The following is a 26,413-nucleotide window of genomic DNA, read 5'->3' as shown; positions in this document are numbered from 1 at the left end:
CATCGATTCATACGGTCTGTAGATATTGGAGAATTGATGATATTTTTTTTTCTTGACGAAACAGCCCACATCTCTAGATCCACTTCGATGCTGCTGCCTCGTCTGGTATCAATCCATTCAATCTACTACTATATTGCGTCAAAGGAGTTAAATCACCGCTAAAGATACACAAGACCCAAGGGGTCGACGTCAGACCGCCCTTTTGCTCTCATGATGGCCATGGTCTCGTCACATTTAGCTGGTCCCGGAAACAGCAAGCCTGGGTTGAAGAGTCAGCATCGAAACCACATTAATAAGTCCCAGAGGTGCCACTTACTTCATCAGGTGATCCATAAACGTCTGCAGTGAGACGTCGTCAGTGAAGATGGTCTGCGAAGACACACCGCCACCGTATCCTCCCGTAGTGTGGGTGGTCGACGGGTTGAGCTTAGACAGAAGGAAACGGGCCTGAGAACCACCCGCGTCGCAGACGATGAACCGGGGCAGTGGGAATCGATCGGCGATAAGTTCCTGGAAAACAATAATCAGTAAACTGAGCAATGGTACATTTCAAGGGAGTTGAGCCACGAACCCTTGCATCCTCCTTCGGTTGATCCAGTAGCACCTTGAGGTTTTCGTACCCCTCCTGGTCCTGGTAGCCAGCTTTCCTCCATTCGGCAATGGTCTCACCGTGGAAGATGAGGATGTGGAAAAAGGTGTCAAGGAGTAGAATGTGCGCAGGCATAATGGAGGCCGAGTCCAGGAGCACTGGCTGCCCCCCTCTTGCTCCAGGGAGTAAGAGTCCAAAGTCGGCTGGATCATGACGAGCGAGTCGCCCGCATCTTCATGGTTCAGGACGTGTCGGTAGAAAGCAGTCTCGTCAGGCGAGTTGTTGAACACCTGCAGGAACTGACTTCGGCGAAGGTGGAACATGAACTGAGGGTAGAGAGTAAAGTTCTTCTCCAGTCGGAACGATGTCGGGTCATCCTTCCGGTAGTCGGCGAACCGTGAGCACAACCGAATAAGCATACGGTCCACCCACCGCAACACATCCGGGCCATCGTCCACCTCCGCCTTGAAGACGGCAATTCGAGCCATGAGCACCGCGGCGGCTTCTTGGTCGAAAGACTGAGCCAGTGTCGGATCACCAGCGGGCCCACTCAAGGGTCGGGCGGTGGTAGTCACCCGCAAGTGGTAATATCCGGAAGAGTGTTGGTAGTATGTCAAGAACTGCATCATGCCTCTTTGAGGGCCGGGCTGCACAGCGGCGGGACCTCCTTGGTTGGCAATTTCAAAGTAGACACCGTAGCTGGAGGACGGGTCGATTCCGCACATCTTCCATGCACAAGTGTTGCCAATACCACACTCAGTCTCGCCAACCGAGCTTGATTTCTTGTTCAGTGAAATAGCGTGGCCGATGAGACCGGTAACCTTGAGTTCCTTGGTCGTAAGGACCTCGAGTGAAGCATTGAAACCCATCAAGAGGTGGTCGTTGGCGTCCTTGTCAAACACACGGACAAAAGATTGCTTGAACTGCGAGGATGTGAAGCTATCCGTAAGAAGCATGTGACCACCAGTGTAGTTGGACAAGTTCTTCATTTCTAAAAGACCAACTTGATCGAGACACCCAGCGAAGATATCGACAATATGACCATTGTTCGCGGCGCGCTTGGCGAGGTTTTCGTAGAACTAAACGGATTAGCACGAGCGCAGAGACCAATAGATCAACAGTCATACCTTAATAGCCTTCTTGAAGTACTTGATATTGTCCCGGTCAATATCATGATGCGAACGGATCGGTTCCTTCAGCTCGGGGGAAACAACGTTCCCGGGACCTTCGGTGGCTGCACCACTGGTGAAGGCCATGATACGGGCACCGGAGTTCTGGAAGGAGGTTTCCAGCAAGCCAACTGCAACGCTCAGAGCAACACCAGTGCAACGAAGGGGTCGCTTGTCGTTTGCCACGGGCCAGGGATCACGCTGCATTTGCTCGAGGACGTTGGTGATCTGGAACTCGGCCTGCTGCACCGGCAGGAGGAACCGCGCAGCTGGACCAAGAGGAGGACGGGCGGGTTGTTGCTGAGGGAGACCAGGGCGGATGCCGGGAGCAAGGCCGAGCATCTCTTGGACCTGCTTGGCGGCGTAGTCTTTGTTGCCCTTGAACACATAGGACTTGGCGCATTCGGTGTAGCCGAGCTCATGAACCTGGGTCTACAGGGAAATGAAAAGTGTCAATGATGCGATTCCCTCCACAACAGGGGTCCTTGGCTCCTCTTACCATTGTCCCGAAGGTAATCAACCCGACCAGCGCATTCGGCGGCAGAAGAGACAAGCTCATGATGAGCGAGTCCTTCACGGCCTGCAGACTGTCATCTTCCTGGCAGGTGTCGACGACGAAGAGGAAGATCGGCGGGGCCGGGGCCGGTCGTGCCAATTGGTACTCGATCGTGGTGCTCTGCGGGTGGAGTTCGGGGGGTATCGTGTTCTCCGTGATGTCCTTATAGTGGGGAGGGAGGGGATTGCGCATCAGACAGAAGGGACAGATCCAGATCCGTGCGCGGACATCCACAGTGCTAGAGATGGTCAGTTGTTGGTGCCTGTTTTCGAGCAGACGGATGCTATTGTACGTACGCATATGGGTTGAGAACAGCTCGGCAGGGCTGTTTACAAGTGACAGGCTCATATTGTAGCAATGGCGAATCCGGCTTCTCCTTGAGCGGCGTGTAGACGGCAGCAATGGGGACGACAAGTCGGGACGCTTCCTATGATCGAGGGTTAGTGGATGACGCGACGGTGAGGATGGAGGGGAGGCCAATCTATCACGGACCATGCGCGAGCTCGGGAAAGTGTTCCAACTGAGTCTGATGCCATCACGGTCCTCCACATCACTCCATTGATCCTTCAGCGCCTCAAAATCCATGTCGGCGGTTAATGTTCCAGATCTCGGTGTGTTGACCAAGGGGAGGGAGGGGGTTGCGGATGAAGTAAGGAAAAGGGAGCCTCGATGGCGGGTCTACTCCAAGAAAACGTCTAAAGAAGAGGGACCACCCAGGGCATAATCCAGTCCCAAAAGAACAGAGCGAGATCCGCCGACGTCAGCGGGTTGGTTGGACACAAGGTAGAGGAGTATGTTGTGTGAGGGAGTCCATCCGCCATTAAGGCCAGGTTGCAGCACAACTGGTCGCTATGGTGCCCCGGACCCAAACAGCATTAAATCTCGGCCCAATTTTTTTTTTTCTTCTTTCTCTTTTTCTACTATATTTCACGCCGACACTTTTATCACATTACTGTCGACAGCTTCCGTCCCCTTTATGATGAAGTTGTTTTCGCGTCGAGCGAAGATCAACCTGACCCGTTGCTGGGCACCTGGCTTTGAAAGGTCGTTCCGATCCTTTCGGATAATCTGGGAATCAGCTGTGGTCACACTCTTCTTGAATAGAAATTATATGCTAGTCCAATCAAATCTACCTGAATGCTGTTACGAATACAATTCCCCTTCGAACGCCGATTGAAACGTGACAAACCATGACCTCATAAAGACAGTTGAGTGAAAACAAGCTCATGCATCCCTCGGGGCTTGGGTCATCTGCTTCAACAAGTAGCTGCGCTTGAAGTAGGTGTTCGGGTGCACGATTGTGTCGAGATCAGTCTGGCTCCATGTGCCGTCGTCCTTGACCTTTTTGATTTCGCCCTTGTGGGACCACTCAAAGACTCGGTTGCAGGCGATGTGGTATCGCATCTTGCCAACATCCTCGCGTACCCCTCGCAGAACTTCCTTGTCGTGGACACCCGTGGCCTGGAGCAGTCCGACGAGATTGTCAACACTGTAATGCCGGTAGGGACACCCGTGCGTTTGGCCAATGCCCGGGTTTGCATCGCCGAGGATCTTTTGGCACGAGTAGGGAGGATATCCACGTCCTCGGCGGTTGACGTCTCCACCCACATCACCGTAAGCGTGACGAATGTTGTACTTGTACTGGGAGTTGAACTCGTCATCCGTCTTTCCTTTGAATGATTGGCGCCAGAAGAGAATACATTCCTCTAGCGAGAGGCCGATGCCCTTCAAGAACAGAGTATACTGAAGTCGCCCAAAGTGCTTGAGGTGGTTGTTCTTGCGCAGGTTCATGTGAAGGCTGCGCATGCACAGCGGAAAATGCTGAGATAGCTGGTCGATGGAGCTAGCCGTGATTGGCGCTCCGTCCACATATCCCTCGCCCTCCGAGTATACTGACTCGGCGCTGCCAAAGTTCTTGGAGAGGTGGTTCAAGATAGGCGTCAGACGGTCATCCTCGTCCAATCGTGGTAGCGCACGGCTGGTGAGCTAGTGGAAAAAAGTCAGTAAGGCATCTCTATGATAAAGAGCAGAAACTGCATTGCACAAACCTCGAGGGCTCGTTCCAAGCGGGCGGTAAACTCAGCGATGATCATGCTGAGCTGTTCCCTTCCAGGCACATAGGCCTTTCCTCTCCTCAAGAAGACTGTACGTCGCTCCACGAGCTCGGGAACCTTCTCCCAATCAACCTTGTACCACGTCTCATCGTCGACCCGACGCAACCCAGGCGTGGAGTTGACCAGGTTTTCAGCCACTTCATTTTTCTCCCCGTCGCCCACTGGCTCCCAGTCGAGGTTCAGACTGTCGATGAAGGCACGTCTCTCTCGCGAGTCATCCTGCTGGAACCGGAATCTAAAAAGCATAGTCTCGGCGCGAGCGAACCGTCGCCGAAGGTCCTCTGTGGCCGAGAAGGCGAGACGCAGGATAAAGTGGGAATAGTGGTCTTTCTGTCGTTCATTTTTCAAGCGCGTGTCTGCGGCCCCAGACGGAGCCGAGGTATTGGAGGAGAGAGGGAGGAATTTCTGCAACAGAGGCGTGATGTGCGCCGCCGTCTCTGCGGGGGTTTTGTTCCGATAGGAGCAGGCTTCGATCTCAGCCAGGACTATCTACGCATTAGCGGATAGGGGATTTTAACATTCATACGGCAAGCTTACTCTTCAACCTGTCGATGGCCCATTGTTCGAACTGTTCGAGCGTGATCTCCGCCGTGGGCGGCGTGTCATAGAGATTTAGCCGGTACGGGTAGTCCTGCTGCTTGTAGGTTGGCGTGGCAAATTGTCTCTTCTTGTGGTCGATGGTGGCCCTTCGTTTGGGGTCGATGCGATGGGCGTCTTGCCGAATCATGATGACGGGTGGTGTTAAGATGGTGGGTGGTTAATTGGGTTGTCCCCGAATGTACCATCTCTATCGGACGCGACGCGCCGCTACGCGCAACGGGGGAACGGACCCCACGTGACTATAGAGTGCCTCGGGCAGTCTAATTCCAGACACCTGAGGCCACCAACTCCGCACTGGACTCGAGCAAATCCCCCAGCTCGGCAGGACACAAAGCATGTGAGACTGCATTGACCGAAGAGCACGCAATACCAGCCGCCCAGGGATACCTGGATTCTGTGCATTCAATTGCTTCCCCGGACCTTGGAGAGCGTGGGAAGTGTTTTCCTCGGAGCTTTTCTCACCGGCAACCGAAGGGAGAAGAGGATCGCAACCCCACACGAATTACACTCTCGAAGGATTTGGCATCTCCGCTGAACGTGCACCTGATCTCCCTAAATTTCAGCATGTCGCGATAGACATTTGCGTTTCCTCTTCTTCCCCTGGTTGTCCAGGGGCCCCCTCTCGCGCCATTCCCATCCGAGTTACCAGGAACATTGCGAAGTATAATCACCTTGGATCGGAGCAACACGGAAAACTCGAGGTTGAACATAGCCCACGCCCCCCCCCCCCGAAACTGAACATGTCCATGAAGCAGCTCAAGAAGGCTGCGCGCATCATTCTCATTGGCGCTCCGGGGGTCGGAAAAGGAACCCAGTCCGAGCGACTGCTGGCCCGGTTCCCCCAGCTAGCTTCTATCAGCTCGGGCGATCTGCTGCGAGAGAATGTGCGCCGACGGACTCCACTGGGTAAGGAAACCACCGGTTGTGCGGGAGAGACGAATTGGGTCTGACTGAACGCATACAGGAGTGCAAGCCGAAGCCGCAATGCAGTCCGGCAACCTCGTTCCCGACTCGATGATCCTCGACCTGATCTCTTCCGAACTGAAATCCAAGGGCTGGCTCCCACCGTCACAATCCTCTACCATGCCGTCGATATCCTCTTCCGCCTCTTTCATCTTAGACGGGTTCCCCCGCACAGCCGCTCAAGCATCGAGCTTGGACAAGTTTGTCCCGGTGAATTTTGTCGTGCACCTCCTCACCCCACCCTCTGTGATCCTGTCGCGCATCGCATCGCGCTGGGTTCACGAGCCCTCTGGCCGGGTGTATAACACCGAATTCAATACGCCCAAGGTCCCTGGCAAGGACGACGTCACGGGCGAGCCATTGACACAGCGCGAAGACGACTCCATCGAAACGTGGACGCAGCGGCTGCGGAAATTCGAAGAAACCAGCCGCGCTCTTTTGGAGCATTATGATCGCCGCGGCTGTCTCTGGCGGGTTGAGGGCAACACGAGCGACGAGATCTCTCCCAAGCTGTTTGCGGAGATCGAGCAGAGATTCTGCTAAAGGCCTGGTGGCTTGTATACATTATCTTTAATTATTGGGCTCTTTTAAACCTGAGACGCATGTTCATTTTTTTTGTCCCTGGGAGTGTGCTATGGTTGGGAGCCGCTCTGTTACTATACCCTGGTATCATTTGAGAGTCCTGCTGTCGGGGGACCATGTCGAGCGCTTATACATGTTTAGTCGGTGTATTGTATCCAGATACTCGAATTAGAGCCACAATGATCATGGTTCAAACCAGTCGTATACAATGTAGTCATGCTATCTTCGTTACATGCATCAGCCAAACGCAATCGCTGAGAAGAAAAAAAAAAAAGCTAAAAGCCCGCCGAGGTGCTTGGTATGTACTACCCAAGAAAGCACCGTCATGACTTGGATTTGGCATGGTTGTCGGATGAATCACCCATGCCCATGCGGTTTTTATAGTCGCGTGGACTCTCCCAATCGGACCCAACACGCCGATAATCCTTCCACAATCCCTTTGACCGTGCCTTGGCCCACCATTCGGCGCGACGATACTTCTGCTCCATGTCTGTACCGCCGAATTCTGCGCCCACCTTGGCTTCATACACCGTCGCGAGGCCACGCTTCAGCATCTCGTACGAAACATCTCTGCGACGAAACGGTGGGAAGTCTAGTGCGCGCCGAACCATCACACTGGCCACGACACGGTGGTACTGGTCCTGACGGTGGATGAATGCACGGACGCGGCGACGGCCGAGGTAGGAAGTTAGCCAGGCGTGGGCGTCGCGGGCAAAGGGCTGTTCGGGGCGGCCGAAGTGTGCGAGTTCGGGGGCGTCTATACCGGCGAGACGGATATGAACCTGTTTCGCAGAGAAAAGAAAAACACATACGTCAACTCAAATCAATGGAAACAATGGGGTTTTTTCAGACGAATAAAGGCGGTAGACGAACGGTATTATCTTTCAGCTCTTTCTTCGTGGTGGGAACTTTCTTCCATGGCAACCAGCCCCATCCAGCGAGCCGTCCACCGGGGGTGTGAAAGATCCGGAAGTTGTCTCCATCACCGACGCTGGTGACCCGCCCGAAGAGAGACCGGTGTCGGAGGTGCGAAGGCGAGATGCTGGGGGCATCGGGGATGCGACGCAAGTAGCGGCGGTGGACGCGCACTGCAAGCAGAATGCTGCTTGTCAGGAAGAGGGTCGGGACAAGGGTCCTGGTTTCTGTGAAGGCCGCCCAGTCGAGGGAAGAGCTTTGTTTATTTAGGGTGGGCGCGGGGCCGGCAGAGGAGCTTGAAGAGCTGGACTGCGATTTCTGATCAGTTGTTGAATCGGAACTCCATGGCGGCCATCGCATGACGACCCATGTCCCTGCGGTGGGCAGGGGGTCTGGTGTGAGGGGGGTGGGAGTTGGTTGGGGTAAAGTGGTGATCGACGCGGGCGAAGCTGGCAAGCTGCGGATGATTGCCGGTTTTCTCTCCCACTCCGAGGCCGATGGTTTTGCTTTTCTTCAAATTAATCAGAGACTATACAAGAAGACTGAGCATCCTGGTCTCATTTCTCCTAAGCCGGACTTTGTTTGAAACCTCTGTCACTACCAAGCAAGCTCCTTCGGAGTTGATCAACTGGTTTCAGACACACGAGGAGAACGGGTTTGGCCGAACTATGGTATATTTCCTTCAATGCCCTAAGATTCTAATAAAAATTCTTTCTAACTTTCTAGAACGACAGCTGTCCCTGAAATATCACAGCCGAGGCTCTAGTGGGAGACCTTGTTGACCCTAGAAGCCGACTGCTTCTTCCCCAATTCAAGCCACAGCCAACCCAAACAGGCAGAAGCACCCAGATACATGGAACCAACGAAAATCTGAATCCGCAAGTAGCGCTTCAACTCATGGGAATCATCTCGAAGCTGGACCGCAATCGCTTCAGCCACCAGAGTGGGAGGACTCATCACAAACAACAAGATCCCAAGTGCAACCCCGAGGTGCTGCAACCCAACGACCTCGGCAGCAACTTGTGCCACGGCAGCCAGGGATGTGCCGGCGACTAAGCCCACTGCTATCGCAAAGAAGTATATCAGCCCCATGGAACCAGCGAAGATCCAGAGCACCAATGGCAGGATGCCCGAGAGGAGAGATGCGCCAAAAGCGATGCTTATTCGCCCGAAATGATCACTCAAGAACCCAACAGCCGGTCGCCCGAATGCCTGGTCCAGATTGAATAGTTCACCGGCAAGACTACCTTGTTGTTGGGTGAGGCCAATCGCAACGGAATAGCTGGGCAAACTGAATAGCAAGCACACATACCCCAAGACACTCAGGAAGCACCAGCCCAACAGTAAGTCAAAGTCCAGTCTCTGGAAAAGAGAGAACTGGAATACTGAGCTAGTCGATCGAGAACGCGAATGTGAGGGCACTCGAAGGACGGTTGCACACAGCATGTTCACCACGAAACATAAAATCCCCAATATCCGCGTTGCCCATGGAAAGCCAAGTTCGGGTATCATCTTCCCAACAGCCAGAGGATAGACAAGACCGCCTATCTCAGAGCCGACCCCTGCAATCCCGTCGACCAGAGTCCGCCGTCTTAGGAACCAGTGTGAAGGAATGCCCACAGAGCCACAGAAACAGAGTCCCATGCCAAATTCAAACCAATCTCCCTGCGACAGAAACAGCTGCCAATCAGTTTTGGCAAACGAAGTGGTAATAAGAGAGAGCGCCTCGAGAATGGCACCAAGATTCAAAACGAAGCGGGTGGATATTGGTGACCGAGATATGTTGCAAGAGGCGCGATGAGCATTGCACAAGAGATGCTTAAGCCCCCGACAAATGCATACTCCAGAGCTGATGTACCAGGGATTATGTTGGTGGAAAGATAGTATGAGAGATAGACCCCGTATGCCTATATCTGATGTTAGACGAATTTAGGGCTCGGGAGTGCACAGTATAGATAGTCTTGCTTGCGTACAGCGTCGATGCCCCATGTATGGGCATTTATGAGGAAGGTGCACGCAACACAGACCCGGCCATATCCTCCTTCTCGGATGACTTCTTGTGGATTTGTTTCTTTTCCTGGTTGGTTTGTTGCAGACACCAGCGCTTGTTTGCTTCAGTCATTGTTGACAGTGATCAACCAGATAGAACAAGACTATAGAAATTCTTCAGACGGAGCTTGCACCGAAAATTTCCCAGCATGACGCAATTGCCACCCGAGTCTGTCGGTTGGATGGAGATGTCCTTTTTCTTGATCCAGACCGAATCGTGCAGACTACTCCATCCCGTTCTGGGGACTCGCGAGCAGTGCTCTGCACAGACTCTTCCGGACATCGCAGCTAAACGGAAGATGATCCAAGAGCGCACTCAATATGTCTCTTCGCGTTATGGCATCTCGAGTTCTTCCAAAATGCCCAACCATCTACCCCGTATTGCAATGCAGCATTCTATCACCGCCTACAAGAAAATGGAGTTTATGCTCCAGCTCCGAGAGAAGATCAGCATGCAGAAGCAAGAAGACTTTCAAGATGATGACGTGGCTGATGTACTGAACCCATCTTTTAAGCTGGCATGCGATGGACTGGAAAGTAGTTACGTTCTATTGAAGGGGGCCTTTCTGCGGGATTCAAATGGTTCTTCACCACATACACCCCGTGGTACGCCTTGTCTATGTCTTGCGCTGTCTGAATACAAACCCCTGGGGACCAAATACAGACCGCGCCTGGGAGTTGGTTGAAGGAGTCTTTCTGCACGAATTGTGTGTGAGTGAGATATCGGGCCAAACTCAGGAAGAGAATGGGCAGGGAAGTATTCGGAAGTGTCTCGCTTTGCTGCAACATCAAGCCCTGGCGTCGAGAAGTGCTCAGCAAACCACAACGAGTAGTGATATTCAAGCTCCTTTGGAGCGTCGTCCTGCTTCCCCGGGCTTTGGGCTTGGGGAAGATCCTCATGAAACTGAAATCCCGCTACCATATACGACGCCTCATGAAGGATCTCTTCCGAACTTTGAAGCAATCCTCGAACAGGGGTTTCTCGCGGATACTAGCCAGAATATCTTCTCTTCTTTGGACCTCTCTGTGTCTGAGGTGCCGTTCCTGCCGGAGTGGAATGCAGTCATCAATGGCTCCTTGATTGATGGCAATTACTCGAATGCACGGTGATGATTATGTGGCTACCAACCAACTACCAAGATTATAGGCACAAGGACGGAGTGTATTTACAGATCTATAAAGATATTCAAGTGCTAGAAACACGTCTTTCATCGTGACGGGCCTCTTTTCAAGGTTTGAAGGGTGCCTAGACTGTCCAGGAGAATCGCAGAAAGAAAGACCAGCACGCCGTAAAGGGAGTCAACAGAGAAAATCCAGAAAGAAGTTCATGCGTAGAGTTCAACACAAGCAGACGGTTATTTCAACGTCGCTGGCATGCTGGTCTTGGCCGTAGACGCGGCAGCGTCGACGGCCTTTTGCAGCTTGTCCTTCTTGACCTTCCGAACAGTGGCAAACAGGGCGATGAAAGCGAGTTCCATTCTGGAGGAGGGTCAGCAAAAACAAGAACAACAACGTTGCATTGTGAAACCGGGACATACCTCTCCTTGGTCATCATCAGCAGACCTTGCACCAAAAGACCCTTCAAAATCTGGGGACCAATGCCCTTGAAGAGGGACATGAGACCCTCGTTATCGATGATGTGCTTCATGACCTCGCCAAAGGTCTTGAAGGGCTTGCCCTGCCGACTTGGAGGCGGGCGAGATTGCAGGCCAACTTTAGCAACAATCAAAGGCTGGGTTGCAATGGTCGCCAGCGCCTTGGACATGGCACCAAGGACTGTGTGAAACCCCTCGTTAGCGTAATCGTCCCAGTATAGAAGCCGAACATCACTCACAGAAGGCCTCCCACGGCTTGAGGTTATTTTTTCCCGTGAAAAAGATATCCTTCAGTCGCTGATATGCTCCATAGGTGATGGCGGGATTGACAACCAGAATCAAGCTGGCCTTCAGGCCTCGCCACAGGCCGGACCAGCCGTCCTCGCTGTCGACCACCTCACGGCCGGTCTCGACCAATCCCTTCTTATCCCCTTTTGGCTGTGTTTGCTGTCTGGTGGTGATGACGGCCACTGGGATGGTGAAAATCTGAGCCACGGCGCCGGCGACGGCACCCAGGCTAAGCTCGATGACGGTGCCGGGGGGCTTCGGTGTTCGGTGCGAGGCCATGTAGAGAGTGCGGACGACGCTGTACCAGTAAAAGTAGGCAAAATTGGTGGAGGCAACTCCCAGAAGTGACCCTGCAATCCCAGAATATAGACCGCTCACCCCTTCCTTCTCCGCGATCTTGACAAGAGCGTCAATGGTCGACTCATAGTGATCGTCGATGCCTTGATGCTCGGCTCCGTCTATTTGCTTTCCCTGGACTTGCAATTTTGTCTTGATCCTGGATGATTCAGATGAAGTCAGTGGGCTTATCCCGAAGCGTTGACAATAATTAGGGTTGGTTGCCTCACAGGTCAAGTGGATATACGATCGCATTGGCCAGGACTCCGCCAGTTGCGCCTGCAACGGCGCTGCCCCAGGGAGAAAGGCGCACAGGTTTTGATTGACCAGTCATGATAGACACAAATCAAGTGACAATCAAGCTCAACCAGAAGAGTAATAAAAAAAAGTGGCGAGCAAAAAGGCTCGCCTTTACAGCGGCCGGATGAAAGGGGAAGTATCGGGCGGGGCTAATGATGTTGAGACCGATAGAAGAGAAAGGAGGTAAAAACAGCTAGGGGAGCAGAAGATGCATGGATATTCATTCCAGGGCAACCGACGGCACCCGAAAATAGGACGAAAAAAGGAGAGAAGGAGCAGAAGCACAGGAAAACCGAGCGGCGAGCCGGAATGGCACCTTCGCAGCACCTCGGCGTTCACTCCATGAAAATGAGCCGAGGTCCACTCGGCTGCTTATGTCACCGTGCAGCTCCCACTTGGTTCCTCAGGCACTAAGGCAACAACCAAAGACACGCTCTCGCTCCGGCTCAGCCCATTGGGCGTCGATCTTCTTGCACTCCTTTTTGGCGCGACCGGACTTGTCGCTGGATGATGCGGGGCGCATCGACTAGGGTCTTATCTGGGAATCAGATGGCTGTCGGCGATCAGAAGCAAGCATGTCTAGACCCAATGGGTCCCAGTCCCATCTGTCCCAAGCTTTGGTACTTGTGATCTTCCCCGGATCAATCGAGTGGAAACTAACCGCCATATAGAGGGCTGAACGGCAGGTGGCTACCGCGACCTCCCAAAAGGCCGCCCTAGAAGCTGCCATCGATGCCGCAGAGCATTACATGAAAGCGTTGCGACTGGAACCGCCATCTGACGCGAAAAAACAGCTCGATGCTAAATGCAAGGAGCTACTCACCACCGCAGAGAAGATCAAGGGCGCTAGCGACTGGCGGTCGGCGGCGCGGGGCTCTTCCAAGGCGGTGCCCAGTTTACGACCGCCGACGTCGAAACGAAAGCTGACGACCCGCGAAGAAATCATCATCCTTGAGGGCGCTAAACTGAATGGTTTTATTTTCCCGCCATGGGACCGCCCGCCTGCTCCGGATGAATTTCTTTCGCGCGACGGGCAGCCTTTCACGTACGTGGAATGAATCGCATCGTGGTAACGTTTACCATGGAATAATTCGGTGTTCTAACTCCGATTAGGGATGCACCGGATCTTCATCTTTCGGAATTCCAGAAGGCCATCTTTGCAGGATGGAAACGACCACGTGAGCTTTTGCAGTCAAGGAACACTGCAGACCAGACATCGAATGTCGTCGAACCGGTTATGTCTATCTCGGGGACTGCAGATCTTGTGCAAGATGTGTTGACCGATTGTTCGGTGGTTGCAAGTCTCTGCGCCACCACCTCCCGGGCTGAGCGAGGGCTAGGACCGGTATGGATTAAAATATGAACTACTGCCACCAAATTGCCACCAAAGCTGACTAGAAGTAGCATGCATCGCCAGCAATATACCCATGTGACGGTGGACAAGGCGGTCCGCTGTTATCACCGTCAGGGAAATACATCTTTTGTTTGTATTTCAATGGATCCTTTCGAAAAGTAGTCATTGATGACCAATTGCCATCCTCCAAAACTACACGGTCACTGCATATGACTGACCGAAATCACCCACACTTTCTATGGCCTGCCCTGGTGGAAAAGGCGTATTTAAAGGTTCGCGGGGGCTATGATTTTCCTGGAAGCAATTCCGGGACCGACTTGTGGGTGCTGACCGGGTGGATCCCGGAGCAAGTTTTCCTACATCACGATGATACCACCTCGGACGAGATCTGGGGCCGCTTGCATAAAGCATTCGACTATGGAGATGTGGTATTGACCATTGGGACCGGCAAGTTGACCGAAAGGGAGCAACAGGGGCTAGGGCTAGTGAGCGAGCATGACTATGCTATACTCGACATGAAAGAAGTCCACGGGCGGCGTCAATTCCTTTTAAAGAATCCGTGGGCGGGCGCAGAGCCAGGATCAGGGCAAGCCAGTCCCAGAGTCCAAGCGACAGAATCAACAAATGGGCCATCTCCTCTCTCACCAGGCACATTTTGGATGGATTGTGAGCAAGTTCTACAGAACTTTGAGAACCTCTACTTGAACTGGAACCCCGGTCTGTTCAAATACCGCGAGGACATTCATTTTACATGGGATCTTTCTCAGGGACGGGTCATTGCAGGCTGTTTTGTGAAAAACCCACAGTTTTCAATTTCCAGCGAGTCGGGAGGGACAGTCTGGCTCCTGCTCGGCAAGCATTTCAAGACGGTCCGTCACCCTGGACAAGAGCACAACCCGAACGAACCGCAGGGGTTTATTGGCCTCCACATTTTCCAGGCTGACGGGAAAAGAGTTTCGCTCAGCGATGGAGCGCTTCATCCTGGGCCTTATCTCGACTCCCCGAACACCCTCACGAGGCTGGAGATGCCCGCTGGGACCACGTATACGGCTGTGGTCTCTGAGCAATCGCTGCCTGTATCGAGTCAAAACTTCACACTCTCTGCCTTCTCGACCTCACCAGTGGTAGTGGGAAACTCGAGAGACAAGTATCTGTGCTTGAATAAGGCAGCCGGTTCCTGGACGACGTTGACGGCTGGCGGGAACGCCGAGTCAGCTCGCTATCATTCCAACCCCCAGTTCAGCCTGAAGATTTCTGATAGAACCGACGTGTCTATCTTGCTCGAAACCACAAACGCTGAACTGGCCACCCACGTCAGACTCTTTTGGTCCAACGGCCAGCGCATCTCCCGAGTGCGAAACCGCGACATCATTGCCGACAGCGGCGACTATCGGCGGGGATGTGCACTGGCAGAGACAAAGGCTTTGGATAAGGGGTCCTACACCATTGTCTGCTCCACCTTTGCTCCTGATCAAGTTGGTCGCTTCACGCTCTGGATCTCATCTATGATTCCGTGCACAGTACAACAGTTAGCCTCCGAGTCCGCGGGCCGCCGTGTCATCTCCTCAGATGTCGGCGTCCTTCCGCCAGGTAAGGATCGGATGCTGGCCACATTATGCGTCTCTCGTATGACACGGCTCAAGCTCATCGCGAGGAATAAACGGTCCACTATTGGTACCCGGGCCGTGGCTCCGTCTCCTGTGCTGATGACTGTGGAACTCGGCCAGGGACCATATAAGGAGATCCTGGCTACCTCGGAAGACGGCACTCACAGCGACGCAGTAACGGGGGTTCGGGTGGAGGATTTTGACTTGCGACCCAATCTCTCGTCGCAAGGTGTTTGGATTGTCATCGAGCGCATCGGGGGTCCAGGAGGGCAGGTGGAAGATTATTTTGAGGTTGAGGCGCTGGCCGAGGAGCGGGTTGAGATTGGGGAATGGGTGATTGAAGATGCATGAACAATATAGTTGGGCAATAGTTTCATGAAAACCTGAGATATGTTGCTATTTCCTCCGAGAAGAATGCGCTCCAATTCTTTGTTACCAATGTGTGTTGATTGTCGCGATAAGCCGGCAGCTTCGAGTCTCCGCACGGGCGGTGGCATTTCCCCAAGCTCCAAACGTCATCTTCTCCAGCCTCCAGCCCTCTCCCTCTTTGATTTCTCTACAACAAAATCATGGCAAGTAACATCCCTGCTGGACTGAAGTCTGCCGACATTGGGCGCTTTGCGCTCAGGGCAGCTCAGATCGAGAAGGCCAAGCCGGTGGTGGCCTACTGGTGTGAGTCTGCCTCTCCCCGCGATCCGGGTATTCGAGCTGACCAAGTCCCTAATGCGGCAGGCAATTTCCATATTGTGAACCAGATTATTGAAAGGGGCCTCCACAGTTCAGACGATGAGATTAAAATTTACACGACCAACCTGGTGGATAAGCTGGAGCAGGTGCGGTTGCCTTCCCCGCCGTTGACCCCTCCTTTACATCGCGTTCTTTGGAATTAATGACTGACGATAATTTTCTGTGTATAGTTCAAGAAGGAGAACCCAGAGAATGAAACAGTGACGGATAATGTGGCAGCGAGTGCGTTCGTGGAACAATTTGGGTTGGAGGTGTTCAATCGCGCCGAGGCTGCCATGACTGCCAACAAGGTCACCAAGTGAGCTTCCAGTGGCTAGTGGGGCTTATGGGAAACTAGGTTGCTGATTGTGTGCTAGACAAACGGCGGATACCTTTCAGGCGGCGGCGACATTCCTTGAGTTGTGCCAGATTTGGGGTGATTTGGACCCGGAAATTGCTGGGAGGATCAAGTTCGCCAAGTACCATGCAGTTCGAATTGTCAAGGCGATCAAGGCTGGCGAGGACCCCAACGCAACAAACCCTGTACCAGCAGAAGAGGAAGAACCCGTTGACGCACCAGAGGTACAGGCATTTGATCAATCTGTGGCAGAACAGGCTTCCAAACCCCGGCAGGCGTCGGTTGAGGAAATCCTCGATGAATCAGATCGTCTTGGACGACAGCTAGCCCACCAGTCGTCTTTGGATGAGTCCCTTCACCCATCCCGAACATCATCTGTTCCTCGGCAGCCTGCCGCCCCGGTGCCAGATATTCCATCTGTCCCGCGCAATGCGCCTGGTTCCCCTGCACAAACCATGGATGTTGACCAACCTCAGTCTGGGGAATTAAATCTCCCCCCCCACACCCAGCAAACTTGGCGGTTCGTCGGTTCTAGATCTACCAGATACCCCCAGTGCATTGACTGGTGGCGCTCGTGATGCCTCACACCATCCCAATGCCTTCCAGTCCTTCCCACCACCATCCGGGAGCCCGTCAGTACCTGCACCAGATCCAGCCTCATTCTATGACCCGTCGAGTGCCAGCGCCCATATCCCACATCCTGCAGCTTCGCCATCGGGGCCACCCTCAACTGCACGAGTGCCTGTTGCTCCTGCTCCTACTGCGCCGAGCCAACCATCCCACTCGGTAGACGATAACTCAATCTCTCTGGCACAGAAACATGCTCGCTGGGCTGTATCTGCATTGACATTTGATGATGTCAACACAGCTGTCAAGGAGCTAAAGAATTCTCTGAAATACCTTGGTGCAGAATGATGAAAGATAGGTATAGCTTTACTGGATTGACTTGCTCTATCTTATTCAAGTTGTCCCTAAAACTTGCTATTTCTTGAAACTGGACATTAATCTAAGCTTGTTGAATTATAGAAACTAAGTTGTTAAGTTATTTATTTTTGCTTAATCTATAGAAGTGAGAGAAGAAGAGCCATCACTCAAATGCCCCTACGGACAAATTGCCTCGTAATCGCGCTTGTGGGTCGATTGTTCTTCTCTCACATCCTCTTCCTCCTCCTATCCCTAGTCCTCCTGATGTGCTCTTTCTCGATCCTACTCCCATGTCTTGTTGTCCCCTTCCCACTCTTCTACTCACCTTGTTCTTCTTTGGATTCAACCCCCCTACCATTTCGCTCACAAAATCTTCCTCTATTTCCCTCTATCCAGGCCTTGCCTATCCTCTCTTTCTCAAGATTTCAAGTCTTTTAAAGTTAGAGGTTGTTTGATCAGTCATCTTCTACCTCATTCCTTGAACACGAGTGTAAAGATGCCGAGACAAATCCGTCCTCCAATGGTCGACTCCAGCTCTTCGGAGTCCGATTTTGTATGCCCGATGATGGCAGCTCTCGACGAAGGAAGCCTTACGGTCTCGAAGACCCTGAGTGAATTCAGGAATTTCTTCGACCTCAGGACCGACGTGTGGGACAAATTTCGAAAGGAACTCAGAAGTTTTGCACTTGATCAGTATTCTTTGGATGATCTAAAGGATCAAGAGAGCGCCCGCATGCAAGCCGCCGAGGATTTTCTTGAAGAGAATGGAGAGAAATATTGGGGTACTTCGGAGAATCGAAAGAAATATCTTGACCCCAAGGCCTTGCAGCAGAGTCCCGTCTACATGTGCACCTATCCCAAGAAAAAGGAGCCGTGAGTTTTGGTTTTGTTTCTAGAGAATGTCCTGCTGGGTATATCTTCTGCTAACCATCGCTTAGGATGACCCGGGGATTGATGATGTTGCTAGAGAAGATTGCCAAAGCCTCCAGAAATAAGTCGATCCCCCAGGATGTAAGATTTCCTAATCGAAGGGCATATTGTTTTGCAAATCCAGACTGATAAAAGACAGACTCCGCGTGATCTTGCGGACACTTCGCACATTCCTGGTTCTACTAGTGTTGCCGACACCCTCCCTATCGAACCGATTCAGCTTTCTCCCATCAATATGGACGAAGTGAGCAGCCCTCCGGCCGTGTCGTCTCTCAGCGCTCACGCATACACCTCTCCTCATGCTCGAAAGTACCAGGAGGCACATCTCCAAGTTCAAGGTATGATATAGATGATTTCTATCAAATATCAATTGTCGGGACTGACCCCGGCAAAGCAGGAAACACGCTGTCAATTGATATGCTCCGTGCTCAGCAAGAGTGCCAGCACCGGAACACCAAGGCTACATTCTTTCTAGTGCGAGAGGACGGGACCGAGGCCAGGGACACCATCTGCGTTCCGTACCGAGAATTTCATTCGGCCTCCCATTTTCTGGCAGTTATGACCGAGGCATACGGGCTACCCAATTTCGAAGACAGTGCTCTCCAACTGCAGGAAATGAGTGGAAATCCCATTCGTCGGCTGCGCTATGCGGTTGTGAGACCAAAGTGGGCGAAGGTCTCGTTCCAAATCCGAGCCGGTCGCGATGCAGACTGGCGGGCTCTTCAAAACATCCTGGAAGTTGCGTGGGCAGCCAGCAGCCGTGGAGACTTGGCCAAGACTTATTTCAAAATTGAAGTCACGTTGAAAGTGGAGTGAAGAGGGGCGTCGTGGAAACAGAGAGGATCGGCGGGTGATATTGGATGGTCGAAATGCTTAGCATGTTTTGATGCTAGAGATCTTGGTTCGGGGCTCGGGTAACCCAGCGCCATGGGAGAGAGCAGAGATCCATGGATGTCATCCATGGACATGTCACAACTTGTACTGAGTTCGGCGCGAAGGAAGACTGATGTCACTGGAAATAGGGGATTATCATTGTTTTTGCCCACAAAGAATCAGTAGAGTCGTATTGTGGGCTCCACCCAGCCCACTTGGTCCCGCGACTATCGACAACGGCGTCGTTGAGCCAACGGGCTTGGCAGGGGAAACAGGAATGAGAACTGCGATCTTCTTTCCCGAATTTTCTAGCGATGCATGAGGGAGTGGAGTTTGGCGCATTGGAATGAGGAGGTGCCCCGTCCGCGTGGGTTTGATTTTCCCACGTTGGCCCCCTCTCTCTTTCTCTCCTTCATCTTTCCCCTTCTCCTGTGGGAGTGGTTTCTTGAACTCGATCCAACCATGGCTGAATCTAGCAAGCCTGCTGTCCTGATCATCGGCGGCCTTGGTGCGTGTTGACTCTCTTATTAACCTCAATCCCCGGGTTTTGCGGGATTAACGTTTCTCGGCCCCCTAGGCTTCATTGGTCGTCATCTCGCCCTCTATATTCACCAGAACAACCTCGCGTCCGAAGTGCGATTGGTCGACAAGGTCTTGCCGCAGCTGGCTCGGTTAGCCCCCGAATTCGACGAGGCATGCTCCAAGGACAAGTTTGTGCAGGCCGACGCCAGCCGTGAACGTAGGTGAATTCGCCCTTGATGAGGGGATGTTTGGAATCGTTTCTGACCCACGATTCGTTCTAGAGCACTCCCCGCGTATCTTCGACCGAGCCAATGGCGAACAATTCGACTACGTCATCAACTGCGGCGGGGAAACCCGACACTCCCAGCCTGACGATGTCTATGAACTGCGCAGTTGCGGACTGACTGTGGCGTTGGGTAAGGAGATTGCCCGGCGTGGCATCTCCGCCTTTGTCGAGACCTCGACAGCGCATGTCTACAAGAGCGGGTCCACCCCGCGCAAGGAGAATGACAAGATGCAGCCCTGGAACAAACTGGCCAAGTGGAAATTGAAAGCTGCCGAGGAGCTGGACCGGATCCCAGATCTGCAGTACTGTGCCTTGCGTTTGCCGCACGTCTACGGCCCGTATGACCCGGGGTACTTTGCGACGGGCATCTGCCTGTCCCGCGTGTACGTGGATTTGGAACGGGACCTCGAGCTGTTGTACACCAAGGACGTCAAGATTAACACGCTGCACGTCCAGGATGCGGCGAGTGCCTTGTGGCGGGCCGCGGAATGGCGGGCCGGTCAGGGCAAGATTGACAACAAGGATGGCTTTGTGGCCTTCAACGTCGTGGATCACAACAACACACAGCAGGAGCACGTGGCTAAAGGGTTGTCCGAGGTGTTTAACCTCAAGGTGACATTTATTGGATCGCTCGTCTCGCAATTCGCCAAGATGAACTTGGACGATGTGGTCGAGGACATGAATGAGGTCAGTTTGCAGACTTGGGCTGAGCTGCTTGAAAAACACAACATCGACCGCCCCGGTCCCATCAGCCCCTTCCTGGAACGGGACATCCTCAAGGACCAAGACATGTCTATTGATGGCTCGTTGTTCGAGTCCACCACCGGCTGGAAGCCCAGCCACGAGCGCTTCGATGCTGACAGCATTCGCGAGATGGTTGATAGCTACAAGCGCATGGGCTGGTGGCCATAAAACTCTTTTTCTTTCTTTCTTCCCTTCTTTTGTTCGTGCCTCGAAGATATCCTCCCCACAACCCAATCTCCCATCTCATGCGCATTGCATTGTGTCTGGAAAGAATGCATTGACTCGCAACACGACACACGACCCTTTCATGACTTCTCCCATCCCACTATTCCACCAGACATCATCCTTTTCTTCCTTTCTATTTTTGCCAGGCAAGTCAACCCACACCCTGAACTGGATCTGTTTTACTCTGTGATTCATAATACCCATCCCGTTGGAGGTATTTTGTTTTGCTTTTTTTTTTTTTTCCCATGCATATATTGGCTTGATTTGTCCCCTTCGTTTGATCGAGTTTGCATTTCCCTGCATGCAGCATCCTAAGCCTTTTCTTTTCTTTCTCCTTTCTTCCTTCCCCCTTTGATATATGAGTGGCACTTGTCCACTTTCTTTCGTCTGTATGTATTTTAAGTGTTGAAATTTGATTTTGGTGATGATCCTTGAACTCTTTTGGGTACCCCTACAGCAGATACCGTCCCCATAGAAGTGTCTGTGGCCGTATTGCCGATAGTGTCGGGACCTTGACGAGCTATGCTCTATTGAGCCATGTCAAGGCAAGAAGATCATTTATGTCCCCATCAACCATGCATACCCCCCTCGCAAGATGAGTTTTCAATGTCAGCTTTTCAACCCTTTAAGTGGGGGTTATTTGAAGCATGGGCGTTGGCTAATTGATGACGCTTGCTTCTTTGAACCCTGGGGAGTGTCTCATGCAAATGGCTATGCGAATGGGGGTAGCGAGGTTCTTGCTAATGGTGTTGTTAATGGAGAGTGACATGCGGTCATTTGTTGTCGAGAAAGAATTACCGCGCCCAAATTCAAGAAATTCCCTGTTAGCCCCATCAAATGCTATAATTGTGAGTAATTGTGAGCCCATATCTCAGCAACATGAGCACTAGAATCCATCATCTAGAGACGGCGATCAGGTGGAGCAGACCCACAAAAATTTCTGTTCAGCGGGGTTTCAGCATCCCCAGAACCGCGCGCACTCAGTTCCTGAATCTCCCCAGCTCCTGTCACAATCCTCGATCACGTCACCGTGCTCGAGATGCCGGTGTGGCACCAGCCAACTGCGCAACGAGAAGCAAATGTCTGCTCCACTCGCCGAGGCACAGACCGCACAGAAAGGTATGAACGACCTGACCCCTAGGGGGGCACGAGTGGGGCGCCGGGCTAATAACGTCGTAGATTGCCGGAAATGCCAACTTCGCCGCATCAAGTGCGATCGCGGACTTCCGGGGTGTATGAAATGCTCCAAGCGTAGCCTCGAGTGCCCGGGGTATGGTCCGCGGTTCAAATGGGTCCATGGAGTCGCCAGCCGGGGGAGTTTGCAGGGCAAACTGGTTCCTGTGCAAAACAAATCAGCGCCTCTTGGGACGCAGGGGACTCGTCATACTTGGAATGTGCAGTATGGAGGTCCGGCTATAGAGGGACTGTCGATCCCGCGCTCGCTGTCCAACCCTCTGTTGCGCGAATCTAACTCCCCCTATGCATCTCACCTCATGCCCTACTTCACGGAATATGTGGCCCGCAGACTCGCATGGGTGGACGGGCCAGAGAATCCATGGCGACAGATCGTTCTGCCGATGGTCGAGGGCTCTGAAACCGTGCTGTCATCTGTTCTCGCGCTGACCGCGCATGACCTGGCATCCCAGTATCCTCGTCATGATCCCTGGTACGAACGATTCCAGAGCATCTCCAAAACCTACCAAGAAAAGGCCCTGGGCCGCCTGGCGCAAGAACTCAATACGCTGCGCCAATCGACTACCTCACAGCTCTGGAGTCGTGCGCTACCCACTGTGATCCTGGCATCGGCGATCATTTTGTGCAACAACGACATGCTGAATGCGCAGACGGCAGGATGGCGGGTCCATTTACAAGCCGCGCGGGAGGTTATCCGAGCCGCCTGTTACGGCAAGACAATCCACGTCGAGGAATTCTTCTTGCAGGAGTACTATACCACCTCGGTGTGGACACACCTGACGACCTTCCATGAGGTGAACGAGATTGTCCATACTCCTGTAGCCAGCAGCAGAGATGCCGTGTTCATGGACTTCGTGCGGATTGTCCACCAAATCACCCAAACGGAACGTCTCCGGGCGAACTGCCAGCAGCCGCCGGAGATGACCATCGACGACATCCATGTTCAACTCAAGCTCGCTGAGGGAAACGCCCTAGAACTTATTCAAGGTATCCAATTCTGGTCGGAAATCGATCGACGCGATTGCGAGCAGCTCGTCTCGATGTATCGCCACGCGGGCCTTGTCTACAGCTACCAAGCCCTTGCGAGCCGTCCTACCGTGGAACCACTTATCCAAGACTCGCGCAATCAAATCCTAGAACATTTGCAATGTCTTTCCGGGACGGGGTACGAGATGTTCGCCCAGGATTTGGTTTGGCCGCTCTTTGTTGCCGGGACCGAGTGTCAAGACAGCCGGCTTCGCCAGAAGACGATTGAGCGCGAACTCACCATCGTGATGCGCATCAGCCGGATCTTGGATCGAGACCGAATGTTGTCGTTTTTGAAGACGTGGTGGATGCTGTCTGATCCTCAATGTAGCTCGTGGATCGATCTGGCGCGGAAGCAGTCTTCTGAGTGCAATTTTGTGATTATTTGAGATCCAGTCCCAAGGAAAATGGAGTACATATTCGGGAATTCTATTTTTTGAGCACGATGCTAGCGTGATCTTGCCAGATACATGTTAAATAATGATACAGGTTAAATACATGGTGTTTCTCTTCGCATGTGAGGTATATTACCATTAGACAAAAGCCAGGCACTGGTTAGTTGTCTTTAAGCTTAAACTCCAAATTTTCTAGATGGAGGCTGTCGATGAAACGTACCGTAGGGCCGGCCTTAAGGTGAGACCGACAAGCAATTTCGTCCTAGAGACATGACTACACTTTATTCAATTCGAAGGATAAACATGTCGACGGCATTTCCATGCGCTGTACTCTGTGATAGGGAAATTAACAGTCTCGTCACACCCACTCGATAAGATAGGGCAAGAGGCCTAATCAATAGACCTTTCCATTACCTCCATATACTTGAATATCTCCAAAATGCCTCGTGTATATATCATGCAAAACAATGCAGAGCGCGGGACAATAATACGCACGTATAGATAGCAGACCCACGCCCCACCGAATCCTCCCCATGGCTCCACCTCAACCTCACCTGGCAATTCTCCAGGAGTCTTCTGTATGGGCTCATTATTTTCTCAAAAAACATCTAGACTTCAAATATATCCGGAATTTCTTCCGATCTTCCAGCTCTCATCGCAGCATGGCGACCCGCCCGCATATCGGCATTATCGGCGCCGGCCTCTCGGGGCTACGCTGTGCTGACATTCTCATCCAGAATGGGGCCCGGGTAACGATCCTCGAAGCCAGAGACCGGATCGGGGGAAGAGTATGTGGTTTTCTCCCCGGTGATTGTGTGAGAACCCAAGCCAGAAATCGAGCTGAGTGGTTGTTCTGTGGCTAGGTGCATCAAGATGAAGTGGGAGGTCACTTGGTAGATCTGTATGGTCTCTCTCTCCCACGTATATCTGCGTGTTTATATCGAATACTTGACTAACTACAAATCAGCGGCCCCAATTGGATCCATGGCACAGGCCAAAACCCCATCATGGCCCTCGCCGAAGCAACACAGACCGTCACGCATGACCCTGAGGGCGCAAATGTGGCCATCTCGCGACAGGGACATGTTGTCGATGATGCTCTCGCTATGAAAGCGTCTGAGTTTATGTGGACCACCATTGAAGAGGCCTTTGAGTACAGCAATCAGCACGCCGAGAGTATCCCAGCAGACCGGAGTCTGTTCGACTTCTTCCAAGAACGAGTGCAGCGCACAGACTTTACTCCAGCTGAGAAAGAGCTGTGTCTGGATGCCTGTAAGCTGTGGGGCGCTTACGTGGGTGATCCGATTGAACGGCAGAGTTTACGGTTTTTCTGTCTGGAGGAGTGTATTGATGGGAGTGCGTATCCTTCTCTCCGTCTTTTGCACATATTTCCACTGCATTATACCCCATGGTGCTCTTCTGACTACTTTTCTTCTACAGATAACTACTTCGTCGCGTCGACCTACAAGCACATCTTGGAGCATGTGGCCAAGGCTGCCCAAACCCAGGCCGGCATCTTCTTCAACCACCCGGTTGTGCGCATCGACGCTCCACCCAGACCAAAAGACCAGCCCCAGGCCCAGCACCAAGTAACCGTCACCACAGCCTCAGAGACAAACCACCACTTCGACGAGGTCGTCGTCACCTGTCCACTTGGCTGGCTCAAGCGCAACACAGACGCCTTCCACCCGCAACTCCCAGAGCGGCTCCTACAAGCCGTGAATAACATCTCGTACGGCCGCCTCGAGAAAGTCTACGTGACATTCCCGCGAGCTTTCTGGCAGACCACCACCACAGAAACACGCCCACCAAAACCACGTACAAACCCCGTCTTCGCGCAATTCCTCGACCCAATCTACGCACCACACCCACCACACATCCAATGGAACCAAGAATGTCTCTTCCTCGCCGCTCTCCCAGACCCCTGCGCCCAGCCCACCCTCCTCTTCTACACCTACGGGCCCTGCGCCACCCACATCGTAGACTCTCTGGCCGGACTAGACCTCGAGTCCAGCGCCTACAAAACCCGCCTGATCGACTTCCTCGCCCCCTTCTATGCCCGTCTCCCCGGGTACTCCGCCTCGGCACCGGACTGCACGCCCACGGCCCTGCTAGCCACGCGCTGGCAGGCCGATCCGTACGCGGGCAACGGGTCGTACTGCAACTTCCAGGTAGGGTTGACGCATGCAGATCGCGATATCGAGGTGCTGCGGTCCGGGGCGGGCGTGGGTGCGGAACGCGGGGTGTGGTTTGCTGGGGAGCATACGGCGCCGTTTGTGGCGCTGGGCACGACGACGGGGGCTTATTGGAGTGGGGAGCGGGCGGCGACTCAGATTTGTTGTGCGCGTGGATTAGGGAGTCTCGGGGTTGGGGCTGCACGGGATGATTCTTTGCCTTCAGCTGGGGTTAAGGGCATATAGATGAATCTTGGGGTTTGATTGGGGTATAGTTGCTATTCTTTCGGTTCTTTTACATATTTTTCTATCTGCTGGGTTATCTATACAGCTTTGGAAGATTATCAAGGCCAGAGGCTGTGGGAATATAGTGGGAGTATAGTTCTTGATATTCCAGTCTCGGGGACCACTTTATACTTCTCTTCACTTACCCCGGTCTCGGCAATTCCAAGTGTTAAATAATTGTAAAAAAAAATTCAAAAAAAATTCTATAGATTGTCTCAAAAGGTCGTTTCGTGTTTATTCCAGGATTACCTATGTAGCGGATTTCCTCTGCCACTTCTTGGCTTTCCCCTTCCGTTTTAGTGCTTAGGCCTTGCCGCTTTTTGCTCACTGAGTAGAACTGACAGACGGTAGCTCGGACCACCATTACTCGAAACCTCCGACTACCATAAAGGTCACGTGTAGTCACGTTTTTGGTCACGTGTTGGGAGGTCAGACCACTATTAGATTCTAATGGTTAACCGAGCTCTATCGTTATCTTATTATATAAACTAAAATCTATTTATACCCTACCAAAACTAGTTACTAGTTTATTACTAACTAATTTTAAATAATAGACGCCTAGACTAATCCCGACTAATAACTCGCGTATAAATATAATATTATCTACTCCCTTCTTTATCGGGACTAGGATAATAGGGAAGAAATAGAATGAGAAACTGCCTAAATTAAAGAGTTTAAACGCTAACGAGTTAAATTTAATAAGGCACTAAACTATATAGAGAAGGAATCGATCC

The 26,413-nt window shown here is 52.5% G+C and overlaps 14 protein-coding genes across 14 annotated transcripts; 9 read left to right on the top strand and 5 right to left on the bottom strand.

The window, feature by feature from the left end:
• Positions 1–234: 234 nt before the first annotated feature.
• sec23 (GTPase-activating protein SEC23) lies at positions 235–2,899 on the bottom strand (the record flags this gene model as incomplete). Its single annotated transcript, XM_056651773.1, has 8 exons — positions 235–259; positions 317–510; positions 572–625; positions 670–1,668; positions 1,717–2,190; positions 2,258–2,552; positions 2,611–2,741; positions 2,807–2,899. 8 exons carry the CDS (start codon positions 2,897–2,899, stop codon positions 235–237), a joined length of 2,265 nt encoding a protein of 754 aa, XP_056516623.1.
• A 639-nt stretch (positions 2,900–3,538) lies between these two features.
• Positions 3,539–5,155, bottom strand: NUU61_001190 (DNA primase subunit PRI2; the record flags this gene model as incomplete). The annotated part of the gene is made up of 3 exons (XM_056651772.1): positions 3,539–4,300; positions 4,363–4,913; positions 4,966–5,155. The coding sequence occupies 3 exons, from the start codon at positions 5,153–5,155 to the stop codon at positions 3,539–3,541; spliced, it is 1,503 nt and encodes a 500-aa protein (XP_056516622.1).
• A 613-nt stretch (positions 5,156–5,768) lies between these two features.
• On the top strand, positions 5,769–6,534 carry NUU61_001189 (adenylate kinase ADK2; the record flags this gene model as incomplete). The annotated part of the gene is made up of 2 exons (XM_056651771.1): positions 5,769–5,934; positions 5,993–6,534. 2 exons carry the CDS (start codon positions 5,769–5,771, stop codon positions 6,532–6,534), a joined length of 708 nt encoding a protein of 235 aa, XP_056516621.1.
• A 362-nt stretch (positions 6,535–6,896) lies between these two features.
• Positions 6,897–7,848, bottom strand: NUU61_001188 (thermonuclease family protein; the record flags this gene model as incomplete). Its single annotated transcript, XM_056651770.1, has 2 exons — positions 6,897–7,330; positions 7,443–7,848. 2 exons carry the CDS (start codon positions 7,846–7,848, stop codon positions 6,897–6,899), a joined length of 840 nt encoding a protein of 279 aa, XP_056516620.1.
• A 402-nt stretch (positions 7,849–8,250) lies between these two features.
• NUU61_001187 (uncharacterized protein) lies at positions 8,251–8,934 on the bottom strand (the record flags this gene model as incomplete). The annotated part of the gene is made up of 1 exon (XM_056651769.1): positions 8,251–8,934. The coding sequence occupies one exon, from the start codon at positions 8,932–8,934 to the stop codon at positions 8,251–8,253; it is 684 nt and encodes a 227-aa protein (XP_056516619.1).
• A 752-nt stretch (positions 8,935–9,686) lies between these two features.
• NUU61_001186 (uncharacterized protein) lies at positions 9,687–10,647 on the top strand (the record flags this gene model as incomplete). The annotated part of the gene is made up of 2 exons (XM_056651768.1): positions 9,687–10,082; positions 10,306–10,647. 2 exons carry the CDS (start codon positions 9,687–9,689, stop codon positions 10,645–10,647), a joined length of 738 nt encoding a protein of 245 aa, XP_056516618.1.
• Positions 10,648–10,892: 245 nt separating this feature from the next.
• On the bottom strand, positions 10,893–12,090 carry NUU61_001185 (putative peroxisomal carrier protein; the record flags this gene model as incomplete). Its single annotated transcript, XM_056651767.1, has 4 exons — positions 10,893–11,016; positions 11,076–11,313; positions 11,372–11,916; positions 11,987–12,090. The coding sequence occupies 4 exons, from the start codon at positions 12,088–12,090 to the stop codon at positions 10,893–10,895; spliced, it is 1,011 nt and encodes a 336-aa protein (XP_056516617.1).
• Positions 12,091–12,631: 541 nt separating this feature from the next.
• On the top strand, positions 12,632–15,368 carry NUU61_001184 (calpain-like protease PalBory; the record flags this gene model as incomplete). The annotated part of the gene is made up of 4 exons (XM_056651766.1): positions 12,632–12,676; positions 12,728–13,101; positions 13,170–13,401; positions 13,461–15,368. 4 exons carry the CDS (start codon positions 12,632–12,634, stop codon positions 15,366–15,368), a joined length of 2,559 nt encoding a protein of 852 aa, XP_056516616.1.
• Positions 15,369–15,586: 218 nt separating this feature from the next.
• NUU61_001183 (uncharacterized protein) lies at positions 15,587–17,016 on the top strand (the record flags this gene model as incomplete). Its single annotated transcript, XM_056651765.1, has 4 exons — positions 15,587–15,850; positions 15,935–16,062; positions 16,121–16,576; positions 16,656–17,016. 4 exons carry the CDS (start codon positions 15,587–15,589, stop codon positions 17,014–17,016), a joined length of 1,209 nt encoding a protein of 402 aa, XP_056516615.1.
• A 505-nt stretch (positions 17,017–17,521) lies between these two features.
• On the top strand, positions 17,522–17,902 carry NUU61_001182 (uncharacterized protein; the record flags this gene model as incomplete). The annotated part of the gene is made up of 1 exon (XM_056651764.1): positions 17,522–17,902. One exon carries the CDS (start codon positions 17,522–17,524, stop codon positions 17,900–17,902), a length of 381 nt encoding a protein of 126 aa, XP_056516614.1.
• Positions 17,903–18,372: 470 nt separating this feature from the next.
• Positions 18,373–18,771, top strand: NUU61_001181 (uncharacterized protein; the record flags this gene model as incomplete). Its single annotated transcript, XM_056651763.1, has 1 exon — positions 18,373–18,771. The coding sequence occupies one exon, from the start codon at positions 18,373–18,375 to the stop codon at positions 18,769–18,771; it is 399 nt and encodes a 132-aa protein (XP_056516613.1).
• A 519-nt stretch (positions 18,772–19,290) lies between these two features.
• Positions 19,291–20,548, top strand: NUU61_001180 (NAD-dependent epimerase/dehydratase family protein; the record flags this gene model as incomplete). Its single annotated transcript, XM_056651762.1, has 3 exons — positions 19,291–19,336; positions 19,406–19,567; positions 19,632–20,548. The coding sequence occupies 3 exons, from the start codon at positions 19,291–19,293 to the stop codon at positions 20,546–20,548; spliced, it is 1,125 nt and encodes a 374-aa protein (XP_056516612.1).
• A 1,136-nt stretch (positions 20,549–21,684) lies between these two features.
• On the top strand, positions 21,685–23,214 carry NUU61_001179 (Zn(II)2Cys6 transcription factor; the record flags this gene model as incomplete). The annotated part of the gene is made up of 1 exon (XM_056651761.1): positions 21,685–23,214. One exon carries the CDS (start codon positions 21,685–21,687, stop codon positions 23,212–23,214), a length of 1,530 nt encoding a protein of 509 aa, XP_056516611.1.
• Positions 23,215–23,882: 668 nt separating this feature from the next.
• On the top strand, positions 23,883–25,640 carry NUU61_001178 (flavin monoamine oxidase family protein; the record flags this gene model as incomplete). The annotated part of the gene is made up of 4 exons (XM_056651760.1): positions 23,883–24,008; positions 24,084–24,121; positions 24,188–24,576; positions 24,661–25,640. The coding sequence occupies 4 exons, from the start codon at positions 23,883–23,885 to the stop codon at positions 25,638–25,640; spliced, it is 1,533 nt and encodes a 510-aa protein (XP_056516610.1).
• Between the last annotated feature and the right edge of the window lie 773 nt (positions 25,641–26,413).

Source organism: Penicillium alfredii (assembly GCF_028826965.1).
Source record: "Penicillium alfredii strain IBT 34128 chromosome Unknown utg000001l_segment0_segment0, whole genome shotgun sequence".
NCBI lineage: Eukaryota > Fungi > Ascomycota > Eurotiomycetes > Eurotiales > Aspergillaceae > Penicillium > Penicillium alfredii.
This window is presented reverse-complemented; position numbering and strand designations above follow the sequence as displayed.